Source organism: Monodon monoceros, unplaced genomic scaffold (assembly GCF_005190385.1).
Source record: "Monodon monoceros isolate NGI ecotype Baffin Bay Population unplaced genomic scaffold, NGI_Narwhal_1 Super_Scaffold_8, whole genome shotgun sequence".
Taxonomy (NCBI): Eukaryota; Metazoa; Chordata; class Mammalia; order Artiodactyla; family Monodontidae; genus Monodon; species Monodon monoceros.
The window spans coordinates 12,330,190-12,343,034 of record NW_021703785.1 but is presented as its reverse complement, the minus strand read 5'-3'; the positions used below and the strand labels follow the sequence as shown (position 1 = coordinate 12,343,034).

At 40.4% G+C, this 12,845-nt stretch overlaps 1 protein-coding gene across 1 annotated transcript in view; it reads left to right on the top strand.

Moving 5' to 3' along the window:
- The first annotated feature begins 1,660 nt into the window (after positions 1-1,660).
- The window catches only part of IPO5 (importin 5), a 40,165-nt gene continuing 28,980 nt past the window's right edge, over positions 1,661-12,845 (top strand). The window contains exons 1-4 of the mRNA XM_029210405.1: positions 1,661-1,832; positions 7,756-7,836; positions 10,266-10,458; positions 12,068-12,170. Coding sequence (XP_029066238.1) covers positions 1,743-1,832; positions 7,756-7,836; positions 10,266-10,458; positions 12,068-12,170 — 467 coding nt within the window. The 5' untranslated portion in view covers positions 1,661-1,742. The remainder of the gene's footprint in view (positions 1,833-7,755; positions 7,837-10,265; positions 10,459-12,067; positions 12,171-12,845) is intronic.

Genomic DNA, 12,845 nt, shown 5'->3' with positions numbered 1-12,845 from the left:
GAGTTAATAAAGCCTCCTCAAACTCCAAACATGCCCACTGCAAAAAAACAAAACAAACAAAAAAACCAAAATCTACCCCAAATTAATGTACATAATGGTCTGTCTTTGAAGAAATGTATTATAAGAATGACAAATTGTCACATCTAAGAAACATCAAATCTACAAAGCTAGGTCGGCAGACCTCTTATAGAGAACCCTATCACTGTCACAGATAAAACTTTCTAAGGGAGTTTTTTCCACGAATCAGTTAGACTCCTTTACAATATCTTGGCTGGCAATCACAATTTCATGTGGATCCCAAGCCTCAGCCCAGGGATTCTGGACACAGTGGCCTGGATTCTAACGTACAGGCAAGGTTTATCATTCATTCAAAAGCAAACGTTTTAAGTGGACCTTCAAAGACCAGAACCTCAACAGAATAGTCAACAGGAAATTAAATTCCCTAAGTTAAATACTATGAGCGGCCAGAAGTGTAGTAGTCTCTATCGCACTCAGAGCGGAAACTTCTCACTAGAAACTGTCTTTTTGAGGCAGAAATGAATTGGGTTATTTTCTCCACCGTCAACCTTAACCCAATGCATTGGACATAGTAGGGGCTCAAGAGAAGTGCCCTTTGATTGGAACACTACTGCTCTCTCAGCCTTTGGCAGCTCCAGAAAAGGCAGATTGGGGTATTATCTATGCATTAGTCTACTTCAGTTGAAACGAGGTCTCTGAGCCCCTAAGGACGGATGTGAATCAAACATTTATTGAGAAATCAACCCTACAAGCCTGTGTTTCTTTAGGAAAGGCGGGGGGGTCTTAACTTTCCTCTATCATTGAAAGAATGGGACCCCAAAACAAGGAATTCAAAGGAATAGTCTAGGATCCTGGGGTGGGAAGAGGGGGAGGCAAGTGTGCTACGTGGCCACTGAGGACGACAGCGGGCTGGGAGTGGGTAGGCCTGGCGGGGGGGCCTGGGCCTGAGTAACCCCTCTTCCGGGTAAGGCCAGGGCGTGAGTCACTGGTGAGCCTGGTGGGAGGAAGGGGCGGCCTGAGGCATAGCTCTTGGGGAGGTCTGAGGGTCTGACTGATGGAGGGATCTCTGGAGCTGGGGGTGGAATTAAAGTAGGAAGTGGATTTTGAAATCCACTCTGAGGTGGGGGGGTCTAGGGCTCCAGGGGCCGGGGGACTGGGGCTGGGGGCGCTCCTCGGGTCGCAGGGAGGGGCTGCCGGGAAGCAGGGGAGGAGACCTGCCAGGCCGCGGCGCCGAAATCTCCCGCGCTCCGGAGCTGGCCCCTCCTCCCCAGCCGGGCCTCACGCCCCTCACCGCCGCCAGGCCCGCCAGCCGGCTCCTCCCGCTTTCCCCGCGACGCAAGCCGCGGCCACAGGAGCCACCACGTCCCCGCCCCGCCACCGCCCGCGCCAAGCCGGGCGGTCGGTCGCGCCCCGCCAGTGACGGCACTGCAGGGTGCGTGGCCAATCGGCTCGGCCCCCGAGCAGACGGTCTCGGCCCCGCCCCTCGCACCCAGGGCCAATGGGGCACCGGCGCTGGCGGTCCCGGCGGGGTGAGGGGTCGCGAGGCCCCGCCCTGTCCTCCCCTTTCCCCTTTGCCCCGCCCTTTCCCGCCCGGCCCCCCAGCCCCGTGTAGCTGCTGGTGCCGGTCCTCGCGCTGGGCCCGCCCCCGCCCCTCCCGCCGGCCCGCCAGCGCGCCTCACGGCTCCTGTCTCCCCTCCCTCCTTCTCTCTCTCACGCCTAGCGCAATGGCGGCCGCCGCGGCGGAGCAGCAACAGTTCTACCTGCTCCTGGGAAACCTGCTCAGCCCCGACAATGTGGTCCGGAAACAGGCAGAGGTAACCGAGCTCGCCCCCCCCGGCCCCCGACTCCGCGCCCCGGCCGGCGCGCCGATCCTTCCCGCGACGCCGCCCGCTGGGCCTTGGCCGCTCAGCCGCGGCGGCGCAGGCCGGGCCGGGCGGGCGGCGGCCGCGCAGCCCACGTGTGAGTCGGCCGTCGGCTCCCAGCGGTGCCCCCCGGGCCCTTCCGGCCCTTGCAGCCGCGGCGCCAGTTGCCTCCCCGTCGCCGCTCGCGCACACGTGCGGCCGCTGCTGACAAGCTGCCCCCGCCCAGATGGGGAAGCCGGGCGGCGGGGTGGGGTGTGGGGTGTGGGGTGTGGGGCGGGCCCCGGGGCTCCCCTCGCCCCTTTCCCGCTTTATCCCTCTGGGCGCCTCCCCCGGCCTTCCAGCTGCGGTCCCACCCTGCCCAGCGCTGTGGTCCCCCAAACCCTGGCTGCTCCCTGACCCGTCACCCCTGCTTCTCTCCTGCCCCTCACTCTTCACACACCGTCTGCCCCTCGCTTCCCCATCCCTTCCTATTGAAATGTGCCTTGCCTTCTCGCCTTCTTTCCACCTGTTTACATTTAGTCCTCTTTCTCGTTCTGGTTCCTAACATCAGAAGCCGGATTTCCCTCCCCCCTCCGCCCCCAGTTTTGTGAAGTTGCCGTTAGGATTTCTTTCTAAGCAGCTTGCACCGTTAGTTTGCCCATCCTTCGGATACATTTTCTTTGATCTCTAGAGATTTGTGGTCTCATAAATGGGATGTTCTGGGACTTCCGTTGTCTAACTGGGCCAACGCCATATATTTAAGCCTTTAATTTCACTAAATCTAGCCTGAATCTCTCTCTCTTTTTTTTTTTTAACAACCTCTGGCTCCTGACCTCCAAAATGTGGAGCTGTAGATAAAGTTTCAAGAGACAGTATTTCAAATGTCTCTGCAAGTTCATTTACCAGGTAGCTGTAAGGCACACTTGGTTCTGTAGAAGACTGTTGTTATACTAAGCCCTGAGATGCGATTTGAGACACTTCAAGGGAAGGGCAGAAATTTTCCAGTTCCTGTAAAGTGCGTTATCAGACCCTATCCTCAAAGTTGATTATATATGGAGTTCTTTGCAACCACGTGATTGAAGATTTTTTATAAGAGTCAGTGAAGGATGTTCAGCCAGATATTCTTACGGATCAAAAATGTATTTGGTGCATAGGTAATGAAATTGGGGGACAAATCCTCTTCTAGATTCACGAGTTTTTATAGTTATTTTTAAAATCACAACATCATTCTTACTTTAAATAGATGGAGGGTCTGCTACTTATGCTTAGTGGTTTTATGACCCGTGAAGTAAATACACTGGAAGTTCAGTTCTGAATGAAAAGCACTTTAAACAACTATTAACTTTATCCTAATGACTTTCAATTCATTTCTTATACACATTCAGGGTAAAAGTTCAAACTGCAAATAGTTTGGGTGTTTTTTTGGCTGTGCAGCGCGGCTTGTGGGATCTTAGTTCCCCAGCCAGGGATTGAACCCCGGCCATGGCAGTGAAAGTGCTGAGTCCTAACACTGCCGGGGAGTTCCCTGCAAATAGTTTTTTTATGCCATTCCCCAAAGGTAACCACTTTTAAGTGTCTTGTGAATCTCCCTTGCAAATATCCTTATAGGCGTATATGTATACGTTGATTTTTTTTTTACATGAATGGCCTTATAGTACGCATCCTGTTGTACAGACTTGGAATTTTCACTCAGTATATTTCACATTGCCACATAAGAGGGTTTTTTTTTAAAGCAGCAATGGATGCTCAACCACCTATGAATGGATGTTGAGGTTTCCATTGTCCTCGTAAAAATAATTCTGTACATTGGAGTACATGTATATTATCTTTTCAGACTTTAACAGGTTTATTTGTAGAATATTTAAAAGTTGTATTTGTCCTTACCTTAGAAGTGATGTGCATTTTTAGTTGCATCAGCTTGCACTGCTATCAGAGGGATGTGATGAGCCTATAAAATATTGGTACTTAGAAGTGATGTATATTTATTAGTTGCATCAGTTTTCACTGCTATCAGAGGGATGTGATGAGCCTATAAAAACATTTTAATGCTTTCTGCTAACTCTAGAGGTAATTTTTCACCAAAATAAGTTCTTAATCCCAACCCATAATAGAAATTTCCATGTGTTACAAAGCAGAACAGCATTGTAATTAGTAAGCTAGTTTAATTCTCCCTCTTCCCTCCAGTTGCTTAAGTCTCTATTGTCAAGCCTAGTGGGGAATCTCTCTTCTATTGAACTAAATACCAATGTCTGGTTTAGCTTGAATTCCGGTTGGTGCCTGTTGAAAATCTTTTATCACTCCCATCAATTTGGGGATGGTTAGCAGCATTCAGCACATTTTCTCATAAAGAACAATTGAAAATAAGTACTGTTATTCTTAGTCTTTTTATTCTGAGTGAAAACATTCAGTTACTATATTTTTACTTTCATTGTATATCCTGGGACTGTATTAATATGTAAACTAAGTACTATAATATAGAATTTTCTTAATTTGACAGAAAAAAAGGTAAATGTTTGAGGGGAAGCTCCCTAGCACCATGTAATATAGTACTAATCTGGCCTGTAAATAGAGCTTCTTAGGAAAGCAAAATATTTGAAAAAGAAATGGCCGCACATAACAATACCTTAATACCACATTTTTCCCTTTTTTGCCGTACGAAATGAGCCCTTTATAAGTGATCAAACTAAATAAAATTGAGCATTACAGTCTGAGATAGCAAATACAGAATTTTTTTTGAAGTAAAGAATTGGCAAGGGCTCAGTAAATACCTTTGTAATTTACTCAGTCAAAATAAAAATACTTAGTTGACACATAAATACCAAACTGTTGACTAAGGTGACTTGTTTTATATTCAAATATGAAGTCAAGTACAGTAAAAGACTTATTGTTATATATTGTTGAAATCATTGAATGGCTTCAAAACTTTAAAAAGTTATAAAACTTTTTCCATTGTATAAACCATTTGGTAGGCTTTATATTTTATTTCTATTAAATCTTAAAGGATTTTTCTCTTTAACTTTACAAAAAAAAATGGGGCGCCCCTGGTGGCTCAGTGGTTGAGAGTCGGCCTGCCGATGCAGGGGACACGGGTTCGTGCCCCGGTCCGGGAAGATCCCACATGCCGCAGAGCGGCTGGGCCCGTGAGCCATGGCTGCTGAGCCTGTGCGTCCGTCTGGAGCCTGTGCTCCTCCACGGGAGGGGCCGCAACGGTGAGAGGCCCGCGTACCGCAAAAAAAGAAAAAAAAAAATTTTCTGGTATTTGAAGAAATGATTTAAATGCCCGTAAGTCTCAAAATTTTAATAATTAACATGAATACGTTGATAATTGACAGGTATTCCAGAGTTGAATGTCCATGGCATTCATGACGAGACATTTCTGTATGACATAAGCTTGAGTAATCACTAATCATATGCATGGATTTTATAGTCCCAGTTTTTTCCATTGACTTGCTCCTCATTGATTGTAGTACAGCACTTCATTAGTGACATTTGAATTGAAAGAGGTCAATGTATTGAAAATTTTACCTGAGTTTTGAGGAACCAGGGTGTTAACTAGGTAAAAGTTGTTTGTCCCGTCTTTACATTTCCATATACATAGAGGCTTGCCATAAATATTTATGGAATGAGTGAGATGAGTGCATTTTGGCATTTTTCCTTTCTGGGGCTGGGGGGTGAACTGTGCTTTCCATTGTGGGATTGTGTATGGTGGTATCAAATGGAATGAACTTTTATGTGCAATAACACTGGTAGCATTCATTGAACCTGCCTGGACTAGAGCTAGGAATATTCTTAGAAAAATTCTTTGCATTTGCTGTACTCTAATGTGCCAGGTGCTGGGAATACCATGAGGAAGAGACACCATCTCTGTCTTTGTGGAGCTCAGTCTATTTAGGCTAAGAGAAAGTTGTTCTTTTGACTTAATGGCTGTGTTCTTTTTGCCAGACTTCATCCTTGACTAGTGTCGTGGTGTAAATGTAATACTAGATCTGGATTGCCATGCTAGAACATATCAAATGGGGAGAACCCTCTGTCAGGAGTCAGATGTCATACTAAACTCTCCTTCCATTGACTTTTAATTTGTTGTGGAATAGAGTTTACTATTTGACTTACTTTTTATAACAAGTTTTCTGAGACTGGTATCTTAGTGAAGAGTTTTTTATCCCCAAAACTTGATTTAGACCACTGGAAATTTAAGTGTTAAACATATATAGCATCTACAGGGCATTAGGGGCGAAGCTAGTACAAGGAATAAAAAGACATTTTTATTATACTGTAAGAGACTTTGTTTAAATGAAAAAAAACTGCTGGTTTTTGAGTTGCTTTGATAAAGATTAAGTGAAAAATCTCAAGGTACATCCATTTTTGCAATCATCTTGTAGGTATCTTTACATAAATTATTATTTCTGGATAAGTAAATTCAGACCATCTTCTCAGCTGTGAAAACTTTTTGTCACAGTTTTCAGCATTATTATGTTCCTGTGTGCTTATGTACTAGAGGGGAACTTGAGGTCATCAGAAGATTTTGAATGTCCTTTCCCCAAAATGTGTTCTTCCTCAGATTCAGATATGTTTGAGAAGTTTGAAAACTATAGCACTGCCTAAATAGAACTGGTTGTTTAGTGGAGTCAGGCCCCAGAGGTGAAACCCAGAGAGAGCATTCAGTGTCAGGGAGATTTTGGGTACAGCTGGCCTCGGAAGAACAGAATTCTTTCTACTATTTATTGTCTGTGACCTTGAGCAAGTCATTTAACTTCTGAGCCTTTATTTTCTTATCTGTCAGTATCCCAGGGATACCACAGAGCACTAGGTAAATGGGAGATAGGGATTCTGAGAAGCACAGTTGTCCCTTCCTTGTCCTCATCTCCTCTGTCTAGAGGGAAACTAGGTAGATTATAGAGGATGGTAGCAGAGGAGACAAGCTCTTTGAATTTAGACAGCTGAGAAATTAACATGTTATCTACATTATTAACCTTCAAGTGGATAGATGAGAATAGAATATTTACTAAGAGGCTTCTTGGAAAACAATTCCAAGTGTACTTAAAATAATGATTACTTTTCCACCTTAAAAGACTGACATTAGAAATTGTATGCATGCACATGAATCTACACTTGAGTTTACTTTTGTAGACATCATATACTTCGGGCTTATTTTTGTATCCGCTCTATCTACCTTTTAATTGCTGTCAATTTTTTTTACTGTTAAACAATTTGCTCTCATTTTACGTTATTATTGGAGAAGGAAAGAAGTGTCCTGAGTCACAAAACCTAGATGTCTAGATTTATTGAAATGATATTAAGTTTCCTGGCCAACTTTCTCCTGACCATATTCATTTGTTTACGTATATAATATGGTTTCGGTATAATTTTTGTTTGAAAGAAAATGTAGCATAAAGAAGTTGAATATTTGCCCTTTCTCTGACTTGCTTCATCTGAGGGTATTTCTCTGGTGGTTGTTAAATAGTAACTTGAACCAATTCTACATCATTTGGTCTAAAAAATGTTGACAAGATAAGCAGTTTCCATGATGTAAGAGGATATTGAGTGAGCACTTCACAGCATGGTAGCTCAACGCTGGTCAAGTTTTTGGTTCTCTTAGGCCTTGAGTTTTGTTAATCACAGAGGAGCCTAAGGTAAGAAAATGTGCGCATACATTAGAAAAATCTAGTTAAGAGACAAAGGTGGAAAGGAACTTGATAAGTAACTTCTTCAGCATCGTCTTTCCTGACTTGTCTGAAGTATGTTCTTTTCACAGGAGAAAACTTTCACACCATACCTAGGTTGTTAGACTCCTCATGCATGGATCTTTCCTGCTCTTCCTTTCAGTTCTATTAATGGTGTACTCAGGACATTTTCTGACATGATATTCTAACCTTTACTGTTTTTCTTTTTCATGTAGGAAACCTATGAGAATATCCCAGGCCAGTCGAAGATCACATTCCTTTTACAAGCCATCAGAAATACAACAGCTGCTGAGGAGGTACTACTTTAATTCTTTGAATGTAACTTTCTTACAAACAGTCGGGTGTTAGATAGTCGTCAGAGTGGGTAATGAGAACTGCTGTTTACTGCATAGATATTACCAGAACTCTGAACTTAATTCTTTGCTAAAAGCTACTTTGGAGTTACAATTTTTTTGAAATACTCTGTATTAAAAATGAGAATTTCTTTTTTCCATATAAGATGATTACATAAAAATTATTAAATGTAAGTTATTTTTTTGGTAGCTATAAAAATTTTTCTTCCTTGGAACAATTCATTCTAGAGGAGGAAATTGAATTCATTCAGTGTTTTAATGTATTGCCAAATGAAAAAATACTTTTTGTCTTTAAAACTTTTATGCTTATAGCTATTTCTGGGTGGTGAAGAAAACGTGCTACAGATGTGTAAGGACAAAGACACACTTTGTTAGAATCCTTTAAAAATCATGGTTTTCAGCAAATTACTGTACTAAATTCAAATTTATAGTTTGTTACTGCTTCTCTGCATTTAGCTGCTTTTTCTCAAAAGTAATATCCTTGTATATAGTTAATGTTAATTGAAAATCCTCTCTTATGGAAAAGGCATCAAAATACCCAAGTGTAGAAAACTTACTCCACCTACGAAACATTGCATTAGAATTTGTAAAGTGAGACCTCATTGCTAACAGTCACACTATATGTAAAATGCTTATATTAACACATGATGGAAATGAAGTCACACTAAATCCTATATAATGTTACACCTGCCTTCTTTTAGTCAGTTTAAACTGGCAATTTAGTGTTTTCTGATAACACTTAGAAAACACTATAATAAAGTGCCCTAGTTTTTTTTTAAAACAGGTGACAAAAGGCACTTCTTCACCTTTGTAACATACTGTTTTTCTTTAATTCAAAATAAATGTCAAATATGAGGATAAACATAGAAGTAACTTAAATCTCTAAAATAGTTGGCTATTTTAATTCTTGAAGATTGATGCAGGTTAGCTGCAAAACAAGTTTTAAAGCCAAGAATAATGTGAAAATTATTGAATTTTATTTCTAAAAGCCTGTTTTGAACCCTATTTAGATCCTGCTTTGACTTAGGAATTAGATGATTATGAACTAGCCTCAGCATCTTCGTGATTCGGTGTATGTGTGAGAAGAATTGCACCGATCTTAACCACTGTTTAACCTCTCTGAATCCTTTGTAGAGCATAAATTAAAATTTTTAGAAAGTTTGCTATCAGCCAGAAGTGATTCAAATAAGATTTCTCAGTGAGAAGTAAATGGAGGGAAAAAATGGCAAATTTTATTTGTATGGTTTAATTCTTTTTGTTGTTGTTGGTCATAGTCTCAAAGTAATTATAGTGATAATGAGTACCTGCAGTCCAGAAAAAAAGAACATGAAAAATCGGATTTAATATTTTCAATGGTTTATTGACTTTTTATGATAAAATTTTAGAATGGCATTTGTCTCAGCTTTTCTTTTGATACTCTGAATGAATATTATACAGAAAGTGCCAAATTTAAATACATTTTACAAATCTGAAAATGGGATAAGAATATACACATTGAGATTAGGGCTTTTTAGATATGGGGAACTTGTGATGTTTGTTTGCATGAATGAAGTATAAAGATAAATGGATTTTTTAAATTAATTTATTTTTGGCTGAGTTGGGTCTTCGTTGCTGTGCACGGGCTTTCTCTAGTTGTGGCGAGCGGGAGCTACTCTTGGTTGTGGTCCGTGGGCTTATTGCAGTGGCTTCTCTTGTTGTGGAGCACAGGCTCTAGGTACACGGACTTCAGTAGTTGTGGCTCACAGGCTCTAGAGCACAGGCTCAGTAGTTGTGGCGCATGGGCTTAGTTGCTCCGCGACATGTGGGATCTTCCTGGACCAGGGCTGGAACACGTGTCCCCTGCATTGGCAGGAGGATTCTTAACCACTGCGCCACCAGGGAAGTCCCAGATAAATAGATTTGATAGCGCTTTATCTAAGAGGCTAATGAAAGGGCGATGATATTAAGTAGGAAAGGTACTTTATTCACTAGAATGAGAGCCAGATAGGGAAGTAAGAAAAGAGCATTTTATAGGGTTTGTGATTTATATTAAGATTTGTTTTTCTCCAAAGAAAATATTTAAAATAAGAATTAAAGACAGGTTTATCATTGCTAAGATATGTGTTCCTATTCAAGATCTAATATGTTCAAGGCTTTTCCTCAGCTATAAACAAACAGCTTTTGTGTGGCATTTTCTGTACAGTAGACTGATGTGATTAGAAAGATTTTTATGTATTTTACCTATTATTTGTTTTAAAACTCTAACAAAATGCTTTTGAAATGAATTGTAAAACTAGAATAGTAAAGTACATCAATGGCAGAGTGAATGTAGCTTGTTGGAAATTTTTTCTCCAGTAAGACACCAAGTTATTAACAGTGTTACCTATTTATAGGCTAGACAAATGGCTGCCGTTCTCCTAAGACGTCTTTTGTCCTCTGCATTTGATGAAGTCTATCCAACTCTCCCCACTGATGTTCAGACTGCCATCAAGAGTGAGCTACTAATGATTATTCAAATGGAAACACAGTCTAGCATGAGGAAAAAAATTTGTGATATTGCTGCAGAGCTGGCCAGGAATTTGATAGGTATGTGTGCAAATACGTTTATCATTATGTTATTGAAGAAAATGAGTACATATATCTTTTTTTTTTTTTTTTTTTTTTTTTTTTTTTTTTTTTTTTTTTTTTTTGCGGTACGCGGGCCTCTCACTGTTGTGGCCTCTCCCGTTGCGGAGTACAGGCTCCGGACGCGCAGGCTCAGCGGCCATGGCTCACGGGCCCAGCCGCTCCGCGGCATGTGGGATCTTCCCGGACCGGGGCATGAACCCGTGTCCCCTGCATCGGCAGGCGGACTCTCAACCACTGCGCCACCAGGGAAGCCCTCCAGGTGGTTTTTTGCTGTTAAAGTTGTGTTTATGAATTAAGCACATACGCTTATTATACTACTATAGTTCATTATTAAATACCCAGAAATATTTTTAGAGGATAAGGTAAATGAAAACACCTAAAAATGCATTTTATCTGCAGCCAGAACTCTTTTTGGTCTCACTAAAAGCATTAATGATATAATTGGATATGCTGTGTTATTTTTTTTGACAGATTCATACATGTGATTTTAAACTTGGTTCATTTAGGTGGCATTTTTAAAGGTTGAAAAGAATACCTCACTGAGATAAGGCTAACTGGGAGAATTTTGCTAGTTGTGCTTAGTAAATTATGACACAATTTTTTAATCTCCACTACTAGTAATGCAGATGTTCAGTTCAACTTACTGATACAACAAATTCTTAAAAACTAATAGGAAACGTTAAATTTTTATATTTTAAGTAAGTTCTAAACCCACAGAAACTTGAATTTTTTTAACTAACTTGGGAAGTTCTATTTTCAAGTTTTTTAAGTGTGCAGATAGGAATTTTTATAGATTACATCATTTCTAACTCAAAATCACTTAATAATGGAAGCATTTCCAGAATGTTTCAAAGTGCTCTCTCCATAAATTTTTTTGTCAGCACACTACTCACTTCAGAGAAGTTCAGCAAGTGGGGGGGAAATTTTTTTTTTTTTTAATGCATAGCTCATCTGTATTTTCTATAACTCTTAAGTTCTTTGTGACAATAAAACCAGTGAGTCTCTTAACTGGTACAGTAGATTTTTGTGGTGGTTCATTTTTATCACAAAGTATCACAAAAATCTATATTTTAAAATCTTGTTAAAACATAAACACATTGATAACATCCTATAGTACTTAAAACTGCACAGCGTGAGCACAGCTCTGGGATTCCCATTCCCATTCTCCAGTTTGCAAGTAATAAATATTTTGGTTTTAAGACTTGTTACCAAATATTGGCTTTGCCTGCTTTTTAAACTCTTTAATAACAAATAGTACGTATGAAAGATTCAACCAGTCCAGTAGTCAAAGTGTGCTTCCTTTTCTCCAGATCCCACTCCTGAGAAATAACCACTGCTGATAGTCTGTGCTTATGTAACCCAGATGCACACAATTGCTTTTACTAGATTATAATGCCAGCTTATGGTGGAAGGACTTGATTTTATTGGAATTTTTGTAAAAACATAGAACGGGTGACATTTTCTACAGCCACAGATTTTGAATGAGCCTTACAAAATGAAAGGATTCACTCTTGATATTTTAAAGTTTTGATTTACACAGGTTATGCCTGGATTTCTTTCCTTTTAGATGAGGATGGCAACAACCAATGGCCTGAAGGTCTGAAGTTCCTTTTTGATTCAGTCAGCTCTCAAAATGTGGGACTGCGGGAAGCTGCCCTTCATATTTTCTGGTATACACATTGATCTAATTTGGGGGGGAAATTTAATGTTATGAGTGCCCAAAGCACATTTTAATTGATTATTTTAGTCTAGCTTAACTTTTTAGCCTTAAATAATGCCTTTAGATAAGCTTTGTATTTGTGTTGGAAGCAAAATTGAAAAGAACAAAGCTTTTCATTTTCCATTATGATCCTTTTTTGTATACGGGGATTCTCTGCAATTTTATTTCTTTCCTTTGTCTTTTCTGATTCTGAAAAAATTTCTGGGACAGTTTCTTCCTTAGGAGATTGACACAGTACCAGCTGTAGCTTTTAGAAAGCCACTTTAATAATGGCATCTGGAAGAAGAGAAAGAAAATGCTGGTGAATCCCCACTGTCTTCTGGGTCTTCTGTGACCAAGCTTTAGAAAAACATATTTTAATAACCTCATTTATAAGTAAATGATCTAAGTTTAGAATTAAATGATTAACTGCATTTTAAAAAGTTTGGCTTACTGTACAGTTCTACTGCATTTAAAATATACAGTTGAATTTATAACTTATCAAGATCATATACATTTTTTTTGAGATCTACCTTAAGACTAGATATTACACCATTTTCTATTTTAGTTGTCAAGTGTATCTTTATATCAGTAGTCCAAATTGGAGAATTAAGTAAAAGTATTCAGTTTAATTATTTACCACATT